The sequence below is a fragment of the Colossoma macropomum genome, unplaced genomic scaffold (genome assembly GCF_904425465.1).
Source record: "Colossoma macropomum unplaced genomic scaffold, Colossoma_macropomum, whole genome shotgun sequence".
NCBI lineage: Eukaryota > Metazoa > Chordata > Actinopteri > Characiformes > Serrasalmidae > Colossoma > Colossoma macropomum.
The window spans coordinates 1,655,902-1,680,920 of record NW_023496043.1 but is presented as its reverse complement, the minus strand read 5'-3'; the positions used below and the strand labels follow the sequence as shown (position 1 = coordinate 1,680,920).

Sequence of the window (25,019 nt, the reverse complement as noted above, 5' to 3'; positions counted from 1 at the left end):
TTAGTCTATTGTCTATTATCTATTTTAGTGGCTTTCTTGGTTAATTTAGTATTTATTAATTGTGATTAATTTAACTTATTCTTATTATTTATCATATTATCATTACTATTGTTTCCTACTTATTTTTTTTTCTTACTCTATTCAGTAGTTTTATTCATTACTAATTTTAAGTTATTTTTATTACTCATCTGCTTAATCATTTTAATTAGCTGTCCTGATTTGTCTTACGTGTCTTAAATTTTCCTTTTTTTATTTTTATGTACTGTTTTAAGAATAATTTCAGTCATGTTGTTTGTTTATTTACATTTTCTTTGCATTTTCTTTTATGACCACAAACGTATATTTACTCTTTTCAATCCCTTTCAAGTAAAGTTCAAATAAAGGCTGGTCGATCGAGTCATTCAGTGTACGGCCGAATATCAAATGGCTCCCTACTCCCTAGGTAGTGCACTAGGTAGGTCATGAAACTGTGGCTTCTACATCCAAATAGTGCGCTAAATAGGTTGGGAGGGAGTCGAGCAGCTTTGATTGAACACAAGTGACTGTTTATTAGACGTCTTCGCGAGTGGTGGTCGTTATTTCTTGACCTACCTAGTGCACTGCGTAGGGAGCACGGATCCATTTGAAACGCAGCCCGTGATTACGCGCAGTGGTGTTTCCAGTCTCCCCCAGTCCTCTTGTCGGCGCTGAGACTGAAGCTGAGGAGGTTTTGTAGTCTCGCTATCATCATGAAGGCGGCGTGGGGAAACCCGCTGAACCGACTACAGGATTACTGTTGCTTATAATAAGATAACCGTCCCAACAGGTCTATGAAACTGGACGCGGTGCTTAAATAAAATTCCGGGTGAGAAACTTTGCCTCCTTCTGTTTGCAGGCCGGTTAAGATTCGCCAGGTCGCCGCGCGCTGGCCGTTGCTAGGCCTCGGAGCTAATGCTAGTGCAGGTCAGTTAGTCACTGATGATGAAACGTTTTAGTGAATATTTGTCCGAAAACGTTTTGAACTGCAGCGGTGCTGAGGTGTGAATGTCTGCTTCAGTGTGCACGCTACGCTGGGATAACCTTGCTCCTCCTTTGGTTAATATCGAAGCACGGCAGTGTTGGTTGTTTACAGATTTAGCATGGCTAACCTAGCTAGCATCCATTCACTGCACAGATTGTCCGATAACGTTAAAGGGAATTTTGACCGATTTTTCGAAATAATCTACATAATTAAGTGGCTGAGATGTAAACAAAGTCATTCAAAAAAGTTTGGCGTGAAATGCTCCGTTTCCAGAGAAACGTACCGAGTCAGAATTGTGTACAGTGGTGGTGATAGGAACCAGACGTCCACAGAGTTTAATGCCTTTAAAGGATCACTCGCTGAAAGTCATTAACCTACATGAAATGGTTGGGTGAACGCTGCCTGATTGTTTATGATAGTTTTGTGAGAAAGTTTTGGCTTAAAATTCATTTGAATTCATTTATTTCAATCCACGCATGGCGGAGGGATACATGCGGGGCGTTGTAAGGCAAATAGTCCTTTCGGATTTTTCACTGTTTATCCATCATTAGCATTACATAGGACACTCAGAAGACGCGTTTAGGTTCACTGGTGGTTTTGGATGGAAAATAAAATGGCTATTTTTGAGATACAGACATTGTGACCCCTGCTTCCTATCAGCACCACTGTAAGGACTCTGAATCAGTGTTTCACTACAATAAAGCATTTTATGTCAGACCACCAGAATTACTCTGTTAACATCTCAAGGATTGAATTATTCAGAAATTTTTATAAAATTGGTAATATTCCCCAATATAATCTGCATGCTGATTTAATTAACATAACAGCATTTTACTTGTGCTAAAAATATCCACACACTGTGTTATTTTAAATATTCACTGTCCGATATAAAAGGTTTACCTGCTTGTCATGAATTTAGAAAACTAACTTGCACTTTTGGACTCAAGTTACTGAGTGACTGTATTTCTACAAACAGTTTCTACAAAAGTTATTGCTGAAATGCAATATCAATATAACACAATATTGCTTTTCAGTATCCGTTATATATTTTTTTTTAGACATGTATTGCATGGATGTTCATTGTGTCCATAATATGATGGCCATAAATACTGGTGTCAGGTTTTGGGATCTGTGTCCACTCGCACAAAACATCTTAAGTTCTCACTCATCTTAAATTAGCTGCATAAAAACACCTCTGGAAAAAGCTCAAGTTTTTGACAGTGACAAAATTATAACACAGACGACCAGGTCATTTGAACCCCTTTAAACACAGCAAGATGTTTAGTCTTAAAGAGTTAGTTAAGTACTCTGCACAGCTTAGGTGACTTTATCCATTACGTATTTAACTTATTTAAACTTAAACTTATTATTAGTTTTGTTTCGAAACAAAATTCAAAACAAAATTTTGATTCGGAAACATGGGGTCAGTAACTTACTTAATGCTGAGGTGAATACAATAGGATGCTGTGATAAATTTAAAATATGTTGATATTGAATTTTGTCAGTATCGCCCACAACTAAATTATTGTTACCGAAACATGAACATTTCTCAGCAAACAAAGTTGGAAAAGTTAGCATGTCACTAAAAGGTGTTATTCTGCTGTTGGTAGTGTGCAGACTACCTGATAGGAAGCTATATTTAATGATTTTAAAGCTCATGATTGTTTATAATGTTTAATCTAAAGCCCTGCAGAATGTCCAAGATCAGGCGGAAGGTGACAGTGGAGAATTCGAAGACCATATCTGAAAGCAGCAGCAGCACGACCACTCCATCTCGCCGGCCCAGTGTTTTTGAAAGACTCGGACCCAGCACGGGCAGTAATGTTGCCGAGGTAAGGTTAAAATGTCACGTAATGTTTGGGTCTGTTCCTTTTCTTGTAGTCCTAATAACCGGGTCCTGCCTCTTGAAGCCATATTTCTTAGCCAGGTAACTTTGAACTTAGTTTGAGCTAAAAAAAAAACAAAAAAACGAGAAACACAAAATCATTATGTAAATATGAAAAATATGAGGTAAATAAATGGCAGAAAAACCCTGTTAACTCTGTCACAGCCTTGCTTTTTCACCTATAACTGCTATTAATTTTTTCATTGTTAATTTCTTACTTTATTAGTATTTTGTATAATTTCTTGAACAACTGCTGAAAAGTAAGTCACTGGACTTCTCTGTGTGTTTTGCACAGGGATTAATTAAGGCCTCAGTGTCTCAATCTGGGTTGACAGAAAATTGTTAACTGCTCTTGTAAAATGTTTGTTGGATTTTGTTAAATATTAAATGGGCTTTGTGAGACAGGCCTCTGGGGACCAAGCTGATGTACTGTTCACTCCCGAGTCCAGATATGGAAATGAAGCTGCAAATCAGACGTATTATAATTCAGTGTTTTTGTGATGTCACATGTTCATGTATATCCAACTATTCAGTTTACAGGAGTTTAGCCTTGCCCATTCATGCTGAAGTTATAAGCAGTGTTTCAGCCCACACTGCTTTTTTAAATGAGGCACAATACAGGGCAGCCAATTAGAACAGGTCATTTGCATATTGTAGATCAGTCTTAAAGGCACTGTAACAAAAATAGTAAATGTAGCTTGTGTTTTATTTCCAGCAGACCCACTGTAGAAATTGGTTAAAGACAGGAAATTGCAGCTACGGCAACACTTGTCGCTACACACATGGAACCCCATCAAGAGGCAAAGGTTTTTCTGGAACGTTCAGCAGGTGAGGCTCGTTTTGACTTACTGGGACCTTACTGAAAATGACCACTGCATAGTTTTAAACGTGAGCTTGTGTGTGTCTGTGTGTGTGTCTGTGTGTCTGTGTGTTTTTGTGAGTGTAGGTCAGCCGAGAGGCCCACTGGGGATCTCCGGGAGAGAATGAAGAATAAGAGACAGGATGTTGATGCAGACACTCAGAAAAGAGAGCCAGACGAACCTACTTCACCCACAGCTAGAGTAAGACAAATTACCATATCAAGCGGTCACTTGTTAAATCAGGGTTTTTTAATTCATGTTTTGACCTAAGAATACTTCTATACCAAGCCAAACAATACATGTTTAACGCAAGCAGGGAAACTAGAATATCCATTTCTATATTTTTATATATGTAAGAATGTAAATCATTGTGTACCTTAACAAGCTGAATTAATCTGTGTGAATAGCAGAGAGATTCATCCCGAGGTAGACACAGAGAGAAGGAGGATATAAAGATCACTAAAGAACGTACACCAGCCAGCGAAGAGGAAGCAGCAGAGTGGGAAGCCAATCGCGAAGGTCAGAGCTCTAACGTCCATCAGCTACACTTGGGATTGGGTGATATTGATCACATTCAGAATCATGATATCTTCAAAACATATTTTATCATGATGTCACATGATCAGCATTAACCTGTTAATATCGTCTTGAGTTACTGAGCCCATTTTTCATAAGTGTCCTGCAAACCTGACCTAGCTTCTTTTGATTGGACTGTTTTGTTCACTTACAATTACACCAAAGTGGACCTTACACAGTATTGTAAATGTTGACCAGATTTCTAGGAACTTACTTTTTTTATTTCTTATGAATTGTAAACTGTTCTTTGAAAGAGAAAAAAAAAACCTGAAGCCTCCAGTAAACATATTGCACTTAACTGCCAGGTCCTGGGGCTGTTTACACCAGGTGTACGCAAGTTCAAATGTAGGCTAGTTATAACGTAAGTGTTTCCTAAGGTCAGGTTTATGTATCACTAAATCAAAGTGGTCCTCACCACACAGACTATTTTTACTAGTTACTAAATATTTACAAGTCTCCTTGAGCAGGTGTAAGAGTTAGTGAAACCACACAGAAAGACCAAAAACATGACTTTTTTGGTAAACTAAGTTTAACACACTAAATGCTGTGTCCTGTGATGATACTTAAAGCTCTAATCTTCACCCTAATTTTCACTCTTAATGTGAAGCTGACACTCATAGCTCCAGCTCAATGAGCCTCAGCAGCTGACAGTATGTCTGAATTGATGCTGCTGTTGCGACAGTTAGTCAGAGGCCGTTGTTTAAAAAATTGCATTTTTAATTGTCGCAAGGAGATATTAAAGAATAAACAAACATTCCCTGCAAGTATTCAGTGTTACTCTGTTCAACTTTTATACATCATTCTCTTCTATACTGGATATTTTTCCAGGGAAAAGTCACTGGATACCCTGAGTAAAGCACACAAAATAGAATTAGACAGTAGATGAATAGTAGTGGCAGTATGCAATGGGATGAGCTCAGAACCACTGAAATATATTAATTTATACTCACTCATCTTGGAATAATTGGAAAATTGAGATAAAGTTACCTTTTTAAGACACAAAGCACCACTTTACCTTCATGCCTGACCCTCAAGCATCTATTTACATGTACTGCACAACTACTGAGCTAATAAAAATCCAAGTCAGTGAAATCCAATACACATTTACTAATTACAAAACAGTGCCAACAAGTAAGTTACCTGCCATTTTTTTGAAGGGATTCATGTGTGGGCAGTGTCGTTGTTTTCTGCTTTTATTAGTTATTACTCATTATTGATAATGTTGATTATTTAACCACAAATCAAGCATTTTGCAGGTTGTTATGCTCAGACGTGACCTTGATCATATAGATACGCCAAAGATAAAATTGAGGAATAACAAAACTGACTGTGTAATTTCTGTAAGTTTATTTTACGTTTTACTTTAATGAGGGTGGTTTTCATTTGGCGTCTGTGATTGTCTGTCCCCTTAGATTCAGATAACGGTGACTACGACTACGAATTATCCCTGGAAATGAAGAGGCAGAAGATCCAGCGCGAGCTGATGAAGCTCGAGCAGGAGAACATGGACAAACGAGAAGAGATCATTATCAAGAAAGAGGTACAACACCTGATTACTAAAGTCTAGTTTGTCTAATGTAGAAATGAGCTGTATAGGTAATAAAAATTATGGATTGAATGAGTCAGTTAAATTATTTTTAATTGTCCTCTTGGAACAGGAATCTGTAGCCAAGACCAGGACCAGCAGCACCTCCAAAGAGCGGGTATGTCCGCTCATACAGCAGATATTTTGTCAAAAGATGAATTGACAGAATCTCTCAATTAGGCACAAAATCAGAGCCTGATAAAAGAAATTAATAAATATCATCTGAAAGTGAACACTCAGAACCCACTCAGAAACTTGCAGTGCGTCAAACAGTAAAGGCAGCAAAGAACTTCTTTTATATCAGGCATGTCAAACTGGGGACCTTCCGGGCCAAAGTGCTGTGGAGATTACTCTCGTTTTCCCCTTAACTAATGCTCTGAAGTCATTTCATGAAGGTGTTGCTAATTCGCTGAGCTAAATCAGATGTGTTTAATGAGGCAGTGTGCTGAAGTCTGCTGTGCTTTGGCCTGCAAGGACTGGAGCCTGACATTCTAGTCTTTGTATAGTCTTATATAGTCTTCAACTCTCTAATTCCAGCTCCAATTCCACAAGCTGATTCCTTTTACTATGACCACCACAGACATGCACACAGCTAGACGACTCTAGAGTAAGACTTAAGTTAAAGTAAAAATATATCAAATATTTTCTGTATAACTTTTGAGACTTTAATAGAGTTTGATAGAGTTAAACAGCCTCTCTATGGTGGTTTTACGCAGTATTATTGTTTATTTGTTCAGCATACTGCTATTATTCACTGCTTTGTCTTCCATTTAGGGATCTCCTGAGCGCTCCAGTTCCAAGGGCTCACCCTCATCCCGCAAATCAGCTGGATCCCCCAAACGCAAGGCTGCCGGGAAAGGCGGCAACGCTGGCAAGAAAGAGAAGAAGACATCCACCTCTTCTTCGGTCATCTCCTCTCCTGCAGCAGAGCAGAGCAGGCCGGAGGACACTGAGAGCAGGTGAGTAGTGTGGGTCAGGATCAGCTTGCATTCTATCCATGTGAGGTTCATTTGGATGTGAAGAGCGAGGGATTGTTTTCTGACTGTATGACATAGTTATCGATAAAAATGGATGAAAGCAAAACCAAAAACAGTAGTAGGCTCTGCCTTCATATCTGTTTTTTTTTCTGTATTTCTGTTTACATTGATAGAATACAGTGTCAGAAGCCACATAAGAGATTACCTAACCCCTTGAATCCTAGGCTTGTTAGTTATAAATCTAAAAAAAGATAGAGTTAAATATGAATAAAAAAAGACTAGCAAATACTTATTGTACAGTTAATTAGAGGTATTAGTAATCAGTCTTTCATTCTACGGCTCCAATGTCTGCATTATTCTTTTGGGATGTTATTTAACCTATTAAATCCATCCTGAATTTGCACTAAACTGAACAGGTCCCCTCTACCCTTATCAATGCCATATGAACTAGCTGATATATTTAAATAAATATAGTAACCCCTTGAACTTTAGGCTAATAATCTAGTTAATAATCTCAATACTCACTACTAAGTAACTTCTATGATTTTTTTTTTTCTGTAACTTCTATGAATTAGCTACTGTGAAACTAATGTGTAAGTTTTGTAGTTGTGATGGTGAGGAGCTAAAATGTGGCCCGTACATAGAGGTTTAAGGCTTTCAAAGCATACCTTAGCTGTGGACTGAGAAATGGCAAAATTGTTTTGACAGTAATTCAGAAAGAACCCCAATGACACCCTGTTCTTTGATCAGATCGTCCAAGACTGGACACAGTAAGAAGAAAGGACCACGGACGCCCAGTCCACCACCGCCTGTGCCCTTAGAGCTGCCTGTGGGAGGCAAAAAGCACAAGGGCAAGCACAAAAACAAGGAGAAGAGTGAGGACAAACAAAAAGAGGGCAAGGAACGCAGCAGGGACACTGAGAAGCACAAGGAGAAGAAAGAGAAGCGCAGGTACGGCATTTATGCAGGGAAGTGCTTTGGTTTCTCACCACAGCGTGTTTAAAAAAATATGGAGAAGTACAAATACCATGTGCACTTTATAGTCTTGGCCATATAATATAGATTTAAATAATGTCATGCGGTTCAGAGACTGTTAGTATGTAGTTGTGGTTGACTTATGTTAACCTGAAGTTTTTTACCTGGCTGTCATTGTAGGGACCGCTCTGATAGTTCACACAAGGCCAAGCGGTCGGTGACATCAGAGGAACGTTCAGGCAGCGTGTCGTCCCCTTCTAGAGAGTTATCTCCCCCGACAAGGAGAAAGTCATCATCTCCCAAACCTGCCACCCAAAAACTGGCTTCACCCCAAAGGTGAGCAAACATGCACTGAAGATCTTTAATGGAGAATCTCCACTGAGAATAAAATAGAACTGGTCTAATACATCAGTACAAATAAGAGGATCTGATATGACAGAAGTATTACATCACTATGCTTGCAGATATTTTCATGGTACACGATATGCATCAAATCCTCTCAGGTCCCGTACCCCACCCCGTCATCACCGCAGCCCCTCACCTGCATCCCGCCCCCACCATTCCCCCTCTTCTCACTCTGGCTCTTCCCACCAGCGGCACACTCCCTCTCCACACCGGCGCCGGGGCTCCACCTCACCATCCTACCAACGTGACCTTCTTCCTCCCACCTCATCCTCGCCCCCTCCTGCTCAGGCCTCACGCCGTTCACGCTCCCGCTCACCCCCCACTCCCCACAGAGAGGCATCGCCCTCCGGACGTGGACGCTCCAGTCCCGCCTCCCGACACCACTCACAGGGCCAGGAGAGAGAGAGGGGGCGGAGCGAGAGGGAGAGGAGCCCTGCCCAGGACAGACGCCACGAACGTAGAGACGGTAGGAGAGAGCAGACTGATGCATAGATGAAGCTTATTCTGAAACTTACTCTGCTTGCACTAATATAGTCATTTGCAGTCCTGGTCCAGGAGTCCCCAAGCTCTGCACCTGATCCAGTGAATCAACTATTTTAAAGGGCTAATGTCGTCATGAAAAACTGAATTAAATTTTGATGTAGTATATAAACGTTGGTACATTTTCAAATGTGCTATCCATTCCAGTCCATACCTGAAGACTAGGCTGCAACAATAGACCGTTTTGAATTCATTGTTATTGTGATATCAGAAAAAACACCTTTACAAATATCCACCTGCAGTGTTTTACCCCTACCCCTTTATACTGAAGTTATAAGGAGTGTTTCAGCCCAGACTACTTTTTGGATGAGGCACAGTATAGGCCAGTCAGTCAGTTACATATGAGTCTTATGCCAAAAGAGCCAACTTACATACTATATTGTTTGACCTTTTCTAGCCTTTCTAAACCCTTTCTCTTGAGGAAATAGTATTAAGAAGTGTTGTGCATCCATGAAGCTAACAGTCTGTCTGTCTGTCTCTCTCTGTCCCTCTGTCTCTCTCTCTCTCTCTCTGTCTCTCTCATGTCCAGAGAGTCGTGGTAAGCGAGAGAAGGACGGCGGTCGCAGTGATCGCAGCTATGAGATCGATCAGAGCTCTTCACGAGACGAGCGTGAGACACGAGAGAGCCGTGACCGAGACCGCCGTGCTGAACGGGACCGCAGAGACACGCGGGATGACCGGCAGCACCGTAACCTAGGTGACACTAAGGACACACGAGAGTCCCGCCTAACGGAAACCAGAGACCGCTCTGGCCGAGAGTCACTGGAAAGGCGAGAGAGGGACCGGGACAGAGAGAGGGAGAGAGAAAGGGAGAGGGAGAGAGAAAGGGAGCGGAACGAGGGCCACAGAAAGGAGGACACATCGGTGCAAGAAGAGAGAAGTTATGGAAGAGGACATGGCAGAGAGGAGGGGCGGACTGAGAGCAGAGTGGAGAGCAGGAATGAGTCACGGCCCGAGAGGACGGGGAGAGGGAGGGGTCGAGCAACAGACACCACCGATAAAGGTGAGGAACTAAACCCAACACAAGAAGCAAAGCTCTGTAATGAACTTGGCATATTCTCTCACACACACTTGAGGTAAAATTGTCTGTAAAATTTTATAATATATTGCTACACACATTTCGCTGTTAAAACTAAATCTCATATTTCCAGAATGGAAGGAAAAATCTTTGTGTAAGCTTATGTTACGGTGTTCCAAGTAATTTGATACCATGTCTACTGGTCAGTTTTAATAACGATTTCACACAGTGTAAAGGGCATTGGGCATTTTCAAATTATGTATAAAAGAAAGAAAAAACAGAAAATATGGAGATACAAAGTATGTAAATATGTGCCTTTTCAAGCTAATAGTATTCCAGTAATTTTTTTTGATCATTAAGCATATAGATCACAAGAACTACACACTGAAAGCAAAAGATATATCCCACATTATTACTCGCAGAAGTAATAATATACAGTTATCAGTTAATATTGGGTACTAATAATAGTAAAACGAATGATGGTAGTAGTTAGTAGTGTGAATGATTAAGTACTCTAATATCTTAATGAGGAAAATATTATTTTTAGCAGTAAAAAAACGCAAAAGGTCTAAATTTCATTTACTGTGCAGCTAACATAAGAGTATAACATATAACATAATGTCTGATTACATCAGTCAGCTGCCTGTGTCCTGACATTCTCTGTGATTCTACGTTGCATGCTCAAAAATAATTAGTAGTAGTTTTTAATCCAAGTTACACAGACTTTACTTAGGTACCAAATTAAATGCATGCAAGATTAATAAAGATTTCATTATATTTGGACATAAATCTAATTCTAATGTATAGTGTTGTGCATTAACAGTTCGAGGGCTACTTAACAAATAAATCTGTAGTATGCTGTTGGAGGCTCGTCCTGTTTGTTTGTGTGCTTAGAATGTGATAAACACTCATTTTTCCTGTTCAGGTTCAGCTCGAGGGTCCCGTGCCTCCCAGGGTGAGAGTGGTGGCAGTGGCGGCCATGACAGCTGGGAGTCCCGTGGCAGCGGGCTGAGAGAGAGGAGCTCTGAGAGAACCACAGAGAGAGGGGCAGAGCGCGATCGCTATGACAATGACAGACAGCGTGGGGAGCAGGCCAGAGACTCGTCTTACGACCGGCGAGGAAGTCACACCGACAGAGATCGCCGTGACAACAGGGACAGAGGTCAGAAGTTATGCATATTTGCATTTGTTTTCTTTTTGTATTTATTTATTTTACAATTGGCTTATTTGTATGGTGTCCTTGAGTGAGTTGTAGTTCTAAATACAATCGTATGCAAAAGTTTGAACACCCCCAGTCAAATGACTTTTTTTTTGTTTTTTGTTTTGTTTTTTTCACGTGAAAATACGTTAACGCAGAGGTGCTCATCTCCGGTCCTGGAGGTCTGGTGTCCAGCAGGGTTTGGAGGTTTCCCTCCAACTTAACCTGGCAATTAACAGATGAGTGTGATCAGGTGTGCTGGAGCAGGTAAATCACCAAACTGTGCTGGACACCAGCCCTCCAGGACCGGAGTTGTGCACCCCTGTGTTAACACATCCTGTACGAAGAAACAAACTTGAATATACCACTTTTTTTCCTGCTAATTTTACTGCACAGTGTCTGTTGATATGCTGAGTTTAAAATATTGCAGTCTAATAAAGTATGCCAATTTCATGTTTTAACAGGACTGTAAAAATTTAGTTTTGCAAGTAAATATTTTGTTTTCCAAGTTAGTATGTTATACTTCTATACAACGTGAGTGCTAAATGTTAGTGCATCACCAAGGAAGTGTTGTTAAGGACATGACTGAGAAGGCAGTCCCTTTTATCTTGTTTCCCTGCAGTTAATCGTGTGTCACTTTTTAACTTTTACTGATACTCGAATATCAAAATTACTCGGACTGCACATCCTGAATAGCTGTTACAGCCAGATAAACTGATATTTCTGCCCCATGTTACTTCCCCTGATGTATTTGTATTTACTAGGGTATATTTATTATTGCTTATTTTGGTTTCCTACATGAATCGTTAGTTATTTTATGATCATTATTGTTACGCAGATCAGAGAGCGGCGTCTCCCAGCCGCCACCAGAGCCGCAGCGACGAAATGGAGCGCGAAGAGAGGAGAGAGGAACGCAGGGGTGAACGAGGGGAGCCGGACAGACGAGAGGATCGTGGCCGCGAGCGAGAGAGAGAACGAGAGAGGGAAAGAGAGAGGGAGCGGGAACGAGAGAAAGAGAGGGAGCGAGAGGCCGAGAGAGAGCGTGAGCGGGCCAGGGAGAGAGACCGCGAGAGAGAACGAGAACGAGAGAGGGAGAGGGAGGAAAGGGAGAGGGAGAGAGAGCGGGAACGGGAGAGGGAGGAAAGAGAAAGGGAGCGAGAAAGAGGGAGGGAGGAGCGAGAGAGGGAGCGGGAGAGGGAAAGAGAGCGAGAAGAGCGTGAAAGAGAGAGAGAAAGGGAGAGAAAGGAGAGGGAGCGAGAGAGGGAGCAGAGAGAGAGGGAGAGGCAGAGGGAGTGGGAAGAGAGAGAAAAATGCAGGGAGGAGAGAAGGGAGAGGAGAGAGGAGTCACGAGACGAGCGCTTGGGACGGGACAATCATGAAGAACGGAAGAACATGTGAGTGTATTTTAAAGAGCCAGAGCACGACGTTCTACAACAAACACCAACAAACAGAGCCGCTGTTTACTATCTGTTTACGAATGTTCACCCCATTCATTTTCCAGAATGATCTGGTCCCTATTCTTAGTAGCCACGTTTACATGCAGCCTAATAATCCATTAATAATCTGACTAATAGCTCAATTGGAATAGAATATGTCTGTGTATACACCTCAATTCGGAATACAATTTCTGTCCGATTCAACAAGGTGGGTAATCCTGTAAATAATCTGTTAAATAGAAAAATAATAACCATTTAAACGCCTATATCCGATAAGTACCTTCTGCGCATGTGTGTTCGCATCATAGCAAAGGTTTATAACGTTCAGCATGGCGGGAGCAGAAACTGGTCTGCAGAGGAGACAAAGTTTATGCTTCGAACTTTAAAAAAAGACGGCGGTGGGACGGGGAGTCCAGCTTATGTGTCTCAGAACACGACGTCTTCCTCTCCCACTTCATTAATAAGTACCAGCGAAGTACTTTTTCCTAAATCTCCCATAATTTTAAAGTAGTTAAAAACACAAGTGCTCCAGCTGAAAACGTACTGCAGCTCGTCTCACTCTGACTGGACTCACGTGATGCACGTTGTCATGGTAACGTCTACACTAAGTAGATTACTTGTAGTGTGCATATGAAACAGATTTTCCATCCGATGTTGAGGAGAGTGCATATAAACACCTCAGTCTTAATCTGTAATAGGAATGCGTTCAATTGGATTGGCTAAAATCTTTGGATGTAATCACAGCCACTGTTCTAGAATATATGAAATATTGTTCTCCTCTTTCCTGTTCTCACCGTTCTAAAATTTTCTTTTCGTGTTCGTACTGTTGATGTTCATCTCTCTATTCTTGTTCTAAAGTTTCCTCTTTGTGTTCGTACTGTTAAAGAAAGATCTCTCTATTCTGCTTCTCATTTTTTTTGTCCTCTTTATCGTACTGCTAAAGATGTTCACCTTCCTTTCTCACTGCTCTAGAATATTCTTCTCTCATTCACACTGGTCTAGATTGTTCTAGAATGTTCTCCCTAATCACATTGCTGCAGATGTTCCTCCCTGTTCTCACTGTTCTCGAATGCTCTCCCTTCATTTAAACTGTTCTAGAATATTCCTCTCTTTCACACTGGTCTAGATTGTTCTCCCATTAGTACTTTTCTAGAACGGTCTTCTCTCGATTCGATTCTATTCTAGAATGTTCTCCCTAATCACATTTGCTGCAGATGTTTCTCCCTGTTCTCACTGGTCTGGAATGTTCTCCCTTCATTTACACTGTTCTAGAATGCTCTCCTCATTGTTTTAACATGTTCTCCCCTCATTAACACTGTTTTAAGTTGTTCTCCTCCCTGTTCTCACTGAGCTCAACTCATGGTTCATTTGGCTTGTCAGTTCTTTTTCTGGGTTAATATAAAGGCAGCTGACAATATTACAGTGTTGGTGTTTGTTGGGTCAGTGTGCTCTGGCATAGTTTAGCCAAAATCCATAATATTTATCAGTGTTTAAACTGTATGCTTATTAAGTTATGAAACTTGTGGCGTATCCATGTGGCATTTTGAATTTGATGCCAGCAACTCATTTAAAAAAAAAAGTTGAATGTTTACCGCTGTGTTGAATCACCTCTTCTTTTAAAAACACTCTGTAAGCGTTTGGGACCTGAGACCAGTTGCTGTACTTTTGAAAGTAAGATGTTTTCCTGTTCTTGCTTGATTTAGATCAGCTGATCAACAGTTCGGGGTCTTCTTTGTCATATTCTTGTTTCATAACGCGGCAAATGTTTTCAGCGGGTGACGGGTCTGGACTGCAGGCAGGCCGGTTTAGCACCTGGACTCTTACTGCGGCGCAATGCTGGTGTAATACATGCAGAATGTAGTTTGTGTCTTGCTGAATAAGCAAGGCCTTCCCTGAGAACGACGTCGTCTGGATGGCAGCATGTGTTGATCAGAAACCTGTATATATAGTTCAGCTTTGATGGTGCCTTCACAGATGTGCAAGTCACCCATGCTATGTGCACTAATGCACCCCTGCAACATCATGGATGCTGGCTTTTTCTTTCCTATGTGCTGATAACAGGCTGAGTGGTCCCTCTCCTTTTTAGCCTGGAGGACACAGCGTCCATGATTTCCAAAAAGAATTTCAAATTTTGATTTATCAGTGGTGACAGCGTTTCTGGATCCTGTTTATATTTGGTTTCATCTTTGTATGGTAGAGTTTTAACTTGCATTTGACAGAGAGTTCACAGACAGTGGATTTCAGAAGGGGCTCTGAGCCCATGCAGTGATTTCCACAACAAAGTCTTGTCTGTTTTTAATGCTGTGCCACCTGAGGGCCTGAAGATCATGGCCATCCAATATTGTTTTTTCTCTGGATTCTCTGAAATTTCTCTGGATTTCTCAGGATTCTCTGAATATTTTAATGATATTATGTACCATACATGATGAAATCCCCAAGTTATTTGCTTTTTTAAGTTAAATGTTGTTCTTGAATTGTTGCAGTCTTTCACAGAGTGGTGAGTCCTCTCCATCTTGACTTCTGAAAGACTCAGCGTCTCTGGGATGCTCTTTTTTACTCAGTCATGTTACTGACCTGTTACCCATTAAACTAATTAGTTGTGAGATGTTCCATTAGGAGTTTTTTTATTTTTAGTATTACACAACTTCACCAGTGTCTTCTTGCCCCGTCCCAACTTTGTTGAAATGTTTTGCTGGCATCAAATTCGAAATGGACATATATTTTTCTTTTAACATTTTATGTGATGTCCTTGCGCTAAATTCAATTAATTATTTCTGTTTTAGTGGACGCAAAAGGCACCGCGTGGAGAACAGTCCCAGCCCGCGTCCCTCTCCTAAAAAAGTGAGGGAAAACAGCCCTGCAGACAGTGATGGCTACAACAGCACTGAGGAGAAAGGTACCTGCTAGCTTCAGTGGTTTAGTTTAGCTCAGCGGTTATTTAAGTAAATGATTGTTGGTCCTTCTACACTCTTGAGTCAGATTGCCAAATGATTCAGTTCTATAGTCAGACTTTTTTTCAATAATAAGTATTTAGTTATTTACTTTCTTTCCCTCCTGTTGGCACAGGTGACAAACACAGACTCTTGAGTCAAGTTGTGCGCCCTCAAGAGCCGAGCCGATCCCCACCACGCTTACCCACTGACGACAAGCCCACCGCCCGCTGGAGGGAAGATGACCGTCGCGGCGACAAGAAGGATGGCCGTGGCCGGCATGAGGAAGTGGATACTCGTGGAAGAGGGGCGGAGCGTCGTGCAGATCCGGAGAGTTCAGTCAGTGCAGGTGCTTCTGAATCTCGGAGGGTGAAAGATCAAAGAGATGCCAGCACCCCACCTCCTGTGTCTGCTGGTCCTGAAAGACAAGACGCTGCTTCAGCTGTCCATGAGGAAGCCAAGAAGAAGACCAAATCTCAGAAAAAGAACCTGAAGAAGAACAGGAAAGAAGAGGAGGGCACTGTGGGTGGACCTGCAGACCGTTTTAACCCCGAGCCACCACTGCCTTCACCCTCATCTGCCCCTTCTGATGCCCCCAGGCCGCTTATGTCTCCCCGTAAGACAGGCAAGAAGAAAATCGTGGACCGTAAGCGGAAGCGTTCACGTGGTGCCGAGTCAGACATTTCTGAGGACGAGCCAGCAGCCCAGCACCCAGTCAGCAAGAGACGCCGTGGTCCTCGCACACCTCCACCAATCAATAAAGAAGATCTGCCCTCTCAGAGAGCACTCATGGCTGGACGTCCTGCAGCAGCAGCACCTCCTCTCAAAATGGACACAAACTTCAGTGATTGGTCTGATGAGGACGTACCGGAACGGGCCGATGTCTCGTCTGCTTCACTCCCAGGTGAGTTGAATGCCGGCCACCCTGGATACCAAAACAGTTATTGGTTATAATGCTGCAGTCCTTGGTGGCTCGTAAAATATTTGTCACATGACTAAATTAACTACAAGTTTTTGCATATGAGTGGTCAGCAGTGGGTAAATCAGAGGTGCTCTGACTGCTGATACCTGATAGTGGGTGGTGTGGCCAAAATGTACATCATGTTATACTTGAAGTTAATATTACAGAATGTACTTGTTCTTTAAATAAAATCATTTTAGATGCTTATGTAAACCTAAGTTTGTAAGTCAGCAGTGACTTATTATTCTGGGATGTCCCTTCACATTTTTATAACATTCATGTTTAACAACCAAAGTAAATCCCAAATATTTTATTGTGCAAAATGGTTCAAACAAAACTGAGGTTTATGTGTATATAAACCTATGTCAGTATTGCTTTTTAGTACTAGCCCCGCAGGCCTGGCTAAATAGTGCCGAATGTTGTCACGTCTTAATTTCTACAAGGCTATAGTTGACCTCTTGTTGACCAGGTTATTGTTGCTTTTCCACCTTAAATGGTGGAGCAGTTACATTTAGGTGCCTGTACAGGATAAAGTGTTACGGTTGAACAGGAAATTGGGATAAGAAGCTTCTCGAGTCCTTTGTCATGTGTGCCTTCCCTGTACTTGTGCTTCCGACTGTCAAACATTACAGGAATTTTCCTTTATGTCCACTGCCTTTCTTACTCATTGAAGCGATTCCCTAAGAATTGTAAACAAATGAAGTCTTCGTGAGGTCAGAGATTCACACTCTCAATATCTATAAGAGTAGTAATGTAGGTTAAAGTTCTAATGGAACACCCTCCTTACAGGTGAGCGACTTACTGAGCGGCTGCTCCCCTCTGAGCTGCCTCCCAGACGTGGCAGAAACATTGCTCCCTTGCTGCCAGACCCGCCCATGCTGATGCAGACTCTGCCCCTGCAGCCTCTTCTGCCCCAGCACATGCTGCGTAAGCCACAGGATGCTCAGCAGCAGCCTCAGCAGCAGCGCAGTGGCAGCATGGGCAGCAACCAAAGCCGGGCATCCTCCCGCCGGCTGCGATCTCCATCCAGCGACTCCGCCCACCGTGCAGATGAAGGCCAGCAGGGGGTCCGCTCACGCAGGGGACGCATGCATGGAGGTAACTCTCGTGACCGTGAAAGAGAGAGGGAGCGAGAGAGAGAGAGGGACAGGGAGAGAGAGAGGGAACGAGAGCGGGACAGAGTGGTGGCGGCGGCAGCGAATGAGGCGATGGGGGGAGAGAGGAAGTCTAGGATCGACCAGCTGAGGAGAGGAGAGCCCAGTCGCAGCACCTCTTCAGGTGAGAGGAGAGAGTTGACCTGAATAACGCAAATTTGTAATGATCTTTTTTTATCTGTTAGACTTTGTTCTACTAATTTTCAGAATTATGGTTGTCTTTTCTTTTTCACTCCACCAACAGACATTTAATTTTCCTTACAGCAAAATATAGAATATTATAATAGAAAGTTCAGGCTGGATGATATGGCCAACAATGTATCAGTTGGTGTTGATTACTGAAAATTACTTATCTATACTTCCTAATGCTTTATTTTAAATCTGATTGGTATTAGAAAAAAGAACATGTATGAAAATATTATACGTGATATATACAAAGATATTATATGTGATATATATACAAAGTAGACATAATAGGGCTGCCCCGATCATGAAATTTTACCTGACATTTAATTGTGATTAACAATTTAATTGGTCTTAAAGTACAGCCTAAAGTGGCTTATTAGCCATCTTGCTACCCAGCAATATTTTCCTAGTAACTTATAATGGCTGTACTGTCGAAATAATACATTACACTGTTGTCCACAGTTGCACAGAATCGTGTGTGAAGTCGAACAAGCTACATTTTTTGGGTGAAAATATAAGAAAAAAACATTATGTCCCATTATGTGTCTTAATGAATGCATTTACTGTTTTCTTTTATTTACATTAATTTGACCCAATCCAAGACACTCAGTTCACATTTTGGTTGTCGTGGTATAATATGAAGTTCCCCATCCAGCAAGTAAATGGCACACTTTACCACCTAGTGTATGGAAGCAGCAGTTCAGTCCATTGTTGCTAATACCGAATTGTGGAACAGACTGGTGTGATCATTCTGACATACTTTAAATGTGCGTTACTGATATGAGGAAAATTATGATTTCACTTATTATAGTTGGCTTTTTTTGATTGCTCAGGCCTTTCAGAAAACTCTCAAACTATTGCTGCTTATTTGTTAAAATGTTTACTTTTGTCCATGTGCAGACCGGCAGGACTCACGCAGCCACAGTTCAAGACGCAGCTCTCCAGAGTCGGAGCGTCAGGGCCGTTCTCGTGCCGGCTCTTACGACAGCCGTGAGCGAGACCAGTTTGAGCGGGACAGGAAGGACCACCGGCAGCCACCGAACCAGCCACCGCCGGGGCAGCAGCGCGACTGGGAGCCAGAGCCCCGCGAGTGGGTTGGCCGGGAGCGAGGGCGGGAGCCACTCCTTCTCCGTGGCAACCGGGAGCCAATCAGAGAGCGAGATCTGAGAGAGATGCGTGAGAGAGAGAGGCTGCTGCCCGAGGGCTGCTGTCACATGATCGCCTCGACCGAGACCGCGGAGAGAGAGAACGAGAGCGGGACAGAGACAGGGACAGAGAAAGGGACCGAGGAGAACGTGAGCGAATGCTGCCATTTGACTTTCCACCACTTGGGGAGCCCAAGAGCCGAGCGGAGATGAGGATGGAACGGGGAGATTACGAGCCACTGCTGCCCAGAGAAGCCCTCATGGACACGGACAAACCCAGCACTACAGACGATCCACACACTCAGACAGAGCCCTGTGAGACGGAGAAGGTGGACAGCCTGGATGGTGAGAGAAACGTTTCTTTAGGAGGTTAAAGTAACCCTCAAAAACTTAACCCCTTAAACTCAGTTTCTCTCATAACTTGTAAGGTTAATAACTGAATAATAAGCTTGGAACCAGTTGACTATATTATCATGAATTGTCTATAGTTTCCAACTATCAGGACTGTCAGTCAGGTCAGGCAATATAAATTTCAGAAAACAAAGTGTTTAGGATGGACGTAAGCAATCATATTTGTTTCATGATTTCATTTCTCTTAATGTGTAGTTAATGTGGTTTAAAGTGGTTTGTCTGTGAGTGCTGAACATGTTCAGTCAGACATTTCTTTATTTATTTATTTATTTATTTATGGTAGCTGCCAACTCCCCAGCAATACAAATGTCAATCATCTTTGAGGCTTGGAGGTGCCATCACGCAATAGGACATTGCACATGATCTCATAAGTGCACTTGGAGTTCAAGCTGTTAAATTGCATTGCCTCTTATTAGAATAATTTATGAGGGCGTTAACTAACCATTATTTCTGTTTGAGAATTAACAGTATAATTAGACTTTTATTATATTAATCAACTAATCAGCGTTATGCCTTCTGCGGTTTCCTCTCTCCTTGCCCCGACACAGCGCTGCCATCATTCAGAGTTGTGATTGATGATTTCTTGTCCTATGGTGCAACAAATGAAAGCCATATCGCCCCCTATGCTTTCTTTAGTGTATTGCACTCAGTCAGAATTACTTTAGCTCGAATGAGCTTTAGAGAGCACTTTTGCCTTTATGCATGTCATTTTTAATCATTAACATACATTTTGTTTTTTAATTAACATAATCAGCCTCACTGAGGTTCGTCTTTGGTGAGCGATTGCTGCAGCCATAATGAGAGAAATGTTTTGTTAAACCAGCATGTGGCTTTCTTATCCTAGAGCCTTCTAAAATCATTAATCAGATTGCACTTCTTGAGATTAGAGCACTTTGTCATCTTCAAACCTGAGGCATTGATATTGCAGCAGAAAATGTCTTTGTATTTATGTTAAGTATGTAATATAATATAATTTAATATAAATACAAATTTACAAATATTATAATGTAATTTAATATAAATACAAATGATACAGATTTAAATTCCATGTAAATATGAATAGGATCACATTTCCAGATTAATTTAATGTTCTTATTAAAGTGTATGAATGATGAAGTTTATAAAGTTTGTTAGGATTATTACAGACCTGGTTTCAGACTTTTGCCTGTGGCTTTGTGAGAGGTCTGCATGGAAGTTGCAAGTCTGTAATAAGAGCACATACATATTAACTCTATCAAGAGTCCTTGAATTAGTGTTTACATTCAAGTGTTTTGGGTTGCCTGAGCAGTTTGTACCTAAATCTGCGTTTATATGCTTGTTGTGTCAGAAGAGGATGATGGGAAGGGAGAAGATGCACAGTCTGTGGCGTCTGGTGGGGAAGAGTACGAGCCCATCAGCGACGATGAGCTGGATGAGATCCTGGCTGACAGCCAGAAGAGAGATGAGCAGCAGGATGAGGACAAGATCCCAGGTACGTGTACACACCACACAGCCTGCTGAGTCTAACGCTACACTCACTGTATCCGTAACTACACGTTATCATATGTTTACAACAAGCCCTTTGATCAAACATGTTTATATATATACTTTGAGGCACCTGAGAGAACGACAAATAAAAAGCTGTTCATCTCGTCAGTAAGTGTTTATTTGCCAAGAAAAACACTAAGAATAAATACAAATAACTAAATACATAAAACTATGCAATAAGTAGTCATTTTCTGTATGTCAATGTGTTTGTTTAATCATTTCCAAACATCATCATCATCTGGCAGCCCAGTATTGTTTATAGTTATTGGAACAAGCATTTATAAACAGTTATGTAGGGTTATGTCAGTTGTCATGACAAGCTTATGTAGGTGTCATGTTGCCTTATGAACAGCACCCTACAGTAAAGTGTTACCAATAAATCTTTGTGATGGTTGGGGCATTAAGGAGGAATCGGGAACCAAACTTGGTTCTCCTAACTAGCTCACAAGACAAATTGCGTTTTTATGTATTTATGTTTGTTTGCGTTTTTTCTGATGATTCATAGTGTTGTTCTAATGTTACGTAGCGAAAACATGTTGATTACTGTGATGAATTATTTAAAATAATGTGCTTAGGTGCCTAAGACATTTGCACAGTACTGTATATGTTATTGAGAATGTATTTTTACACTTTCTAGTCCTGGTGGGCCAGAGCTAGACGGCCCCTCACACTCATGGTTCTTAAGTTGTACATTATATTTGAAATATTTTACTTGTAGTACAACATTATTCTGTAAATTTATTCTGCATAAGCATCTTTACAGTTTTTGAAGTGTGCCCACACAGAGGAGTTTTCCAACATTTGTGTTTCATCCACCTTAAGCTTTAGTACCCAGGTCGCTGTGACATTGACGCACGTGAACAGTATGTTTAGAATGATGCTTAAACTTGCATAGAGTCTGTCATTTACAGAAATATTTACACTTCTAACAGCTATTAAACTAACTTAATACATATAAGTAAATGAGTAAATTTTGATATTAGTCGACTAACAGTGCTGTGGCTGTGTAGTCATTAGATTACTGAGAGTACAAACTTTGCCTGCTGTAACCGACTGGACTCCCCCTCCCTGTGCTTCAGGGCCGCTGGATGTGATCGATGTGGATTGGTCAAGTCTGATGCCGAAGCAGAAGCAGGAGCCGCGTACTCCGGGGGCGGCGCTACTTAGATTCACACCCGGTGCGGTCCTCCTACGGGCGGGGGTCTCCAGACGACTCGCTGGACCCCGACTCCTTACACGGGTTAAAGAGGTCTGTGCCAGAGAGCTGGAAGAGACAGAAGGTGAGAGTATACATAATAAATATAAATGTAATAAGGGCTTATTACTGTCATTGTTAGTAGTAGTAGTATTGTACTGTACATTGTCTTTTTGTTGTTTTGTATTGTATTGTATTGTTTTATTTGTATTATTTATAAAAAATATAATTTACTTGTGGATTAAGTGTTGTTTAGTTTTTTGAAAGTAATCCGGATAAATATGTGTGTGTATATATATGTAGCTTGCTTCACAACAATGTAATCTAAAAAATAACAAAACTCAAAAGTAACAAGTCTTTCCTTCCCTATGTAAGCTTTCCTGTTTATATTTATGCCCCAGGCTCTGAAATGGTCTGAAAGATAAAAACCCATTCTTGTCTGTTCTCCTCAGATGCAGAAAAGCTGTTTGAGCATGACCTCGGAGCGCTGAACATGGCTGCCCTCAACAGAAGGACGGAGAGGGCAAACCTGCTGAGGAACCTCGGGCCATGCTGTAAGGCTCTGTGCGCTCGCCGAGACATCGCCATCCGCAGGCAGCTCCTCAAAAACGACAAGGTAATTTTTATGATCCAAGAAAGAGTAAATATACTCTAAATGTACTGTACAGCATGGTCACGGTTTTAAGATAGCAGTTTTAGGACATGCCGTTTTAACCCTGTCCCACATAACTTGGTGGTAACACCATGAGATGTATTACAGCTACAAGGCCATCAGTTCCCAAATGTGTTATGTTGTACCAGTATATCACCAGTATTTTGTTTTTAAATCTAGACTATGTAAGATTATTTTGATAAAATTAAAAAAAGTAGCCTTACTGAGTCAGTAGAAAAAGCATCTGACTTTTAAATAGTAATTTGAAAGTCAGAGGCATTTTGTAGGAGGTTTTCTGACCACTTAAGGTAGTACATAAATATATAATATTTTGGTTGTGGTTAGATCCTATGTCATTATGTTTTGTGATGTTACAAAAACCAACACATTTACAAATATCCAACTATTCAGCCCGCATTATTTTAGCTCTGCCCATTTACATAAAAAGTTCAGCCTGGACTGCCTTTTGAATGAGGCACAAAACAAAACAGCTGATCAGAGCAGAGGTCATTCACATATAGCAGCCTTAAAGGCACAGTATCAGAAACAGGCTGTTTGATTCTAAGGGATAAATAAAGGTTGGAAAATGGTCATGTAAAAATGTTTTTTCTACATAAAACCAAATATATTGTAAATAGACCTCAGGGGGGGAAATGAATATTCAAGAGAAGTGAAGAGTCGCCCGCCCTTTTAACATTATGACTTGTCACATGTCGCAGGGGACGACTAAGCAGATCTACACTAGTGCGCCAGTTGTGGACCAGGAGTTGCTGCAGCTCAGTGTGCGTCTCTTTAAGAAGAAAATGGCTGCCGGGCAGGAGAAGGCTGACCCGGTGCCCGCGGCTAGCGCCCCAGCTGAGGTGTGTGTCTCCTGAGACACCCCAGTGAGTAAAGAGCATGAAAACTGACCTAGGATCAGACATGGCTGTCTTTAACCCATATCGCCGCCTACTGTTCTACAACACTGAGACTGTTTGTAAGTCAGTGCTAATGGAGGATGACTGCCACAGGCTTGGGAGTACAGCACCATAGAGACTGGTAAAATGCTAGCCTATGAAGATACTGTGTAGGTTTTGGCAGACAATGAACTTTGTTTTCTAAGTGTGGCAAAGACGTGTGGGGGGGTGGGGTCAAGATCTCATTGACATTTAATGTTTTAGAGAAACTTTTTGTAATGTCATCTTTTCATTTATACCACAGTTGCTTCATGTTTGTTTGATGTAATGTGCTTTGTGTTGTTAGAGGTGTGCATTAAAATGATCTCGTCTTTGTCACGAGTCCTATCTTTGTTACTTTTATTGCTTTTATTTCTTTGCAATGTTATTTGAGACCCGAAATATTTCTTTTTTTTTAGTCTTGCTTTATGAAAACAGCTTAATTTTTCGTTAAGTCACTAGTTTTAGAACAGTGGGGTATTTCTGAGTTAGCCAGATAGCTTATGATCAAAGTCAAGTCTGTCCAATAGGAGGAGAGATAAAGGACAATCCTTTTGGCCAATCCTTACTGCATCCGAATCGCTGAATGAAACTATCGGTTTTGAGTGATCTATAGTGCATGGTCTCAGTCCATAGGCCTGTTGGCAGAGCAGACTAGCATTTGGATCCGCATGCCTACACGATCAGGTAAAGTCAGGAAAGCAGGTAGGAAAAGAAGTTGAATTCAACTGTTTGGATGTAGCTACAGTATTTTTATTCCCTGTTCTAGTACTGGGTGATGTATCATCAATACCAGTACATTGTGATACTGATTTTCAGATGCACCAACATTGATAGTTAATGAGCAACATATCCATAATATTATTATCCATAATATTATTATCTATAATATTATTATCCATAATAATAAAAGTCTCTTCCATAAAATAGCAGGCTTTTTGTTGCTGAACGTTTTTTGTAGTTTTTTTTTAGGACTTAAGATATCCAGGATCTTACAATTATCCAACATGTTATTTGTTCAGTGCAGTGAAAGAAGCAGTTCAAATGCATGAAATCCTAATAATTAGGAAGTTTCCTTTCAGACGTGGTCTGTAACTGCTGTGTAAGGGTGCCTTTGGTGTAACTTTAAGTGAAGCAGAACAAAACAGTCTAATTAAATCAGTCCAATATAATGTTATCATCACAATTTATATATAAATATATCATTTTTTATTAACACAGAGCAGCAGTTCTGAAGAAGTATGTGTTTAAATTAATCATAGTATTAATAGTGATATAGATAAATATCTATATAAAAAAACTCTGCCCTGCGATGGACTGGTGACCTGTCCAGGGTGTATCCTGCCTTCTGCCCAATGACAGCTGGGATAGGCTCCAGCGCCCCACCGCGACCCAGGAGGATAAGCGGTTTAGATGGTGTGTGTGTGGGTGTGTGTGTATGTATAAAAAACTCAATAACTTTATTTCC

General features: G+C 41.2%; 1 protein-coding gene across 1 annotated transcript; it reads left to right on the top strand.

The window, feature by feature from the left end:
• The first annotated feature begins 830 nt into the window (after positions 1-830).
• Positions 831-23,893, top strand: zc3h13 (zinc finger CCCH-type containing 13). The gene is given in 24 exon segments (XM_036564898.1): positions 831-942; positions 2,686-2,832; positions 3,604-3,713; positions 3,832-3,946; positions 4,153-4,264; positions 5,734-5,861; positions 5,980-6,024; positions 6,681-6,865; positions 7,634-7,834; positions 8,039-8,194; positions 8,362-8,729; positions 9,333-9,806; positions 10,747-10,983; positions 11,858-12,140; positions 12,204-12,413; positions 15,239-15,351; positions 15,522-16,289; positions 17,136-17,624; positions 18,587-18,889; positions 18,892-19,176; positions 20,570-20,713; positions 21,849-22,049; positions 22,417-22,580; positions 23,336-23,893. Coding segments are annotated over 24 exon segments (5,406 nt in total). The 5' UTR covers positions 831-930; the 3' UTR covers positions 23,492-23,893.
• Positions 23,894-25,019: the final 1,126 nt, after the last annotated feature.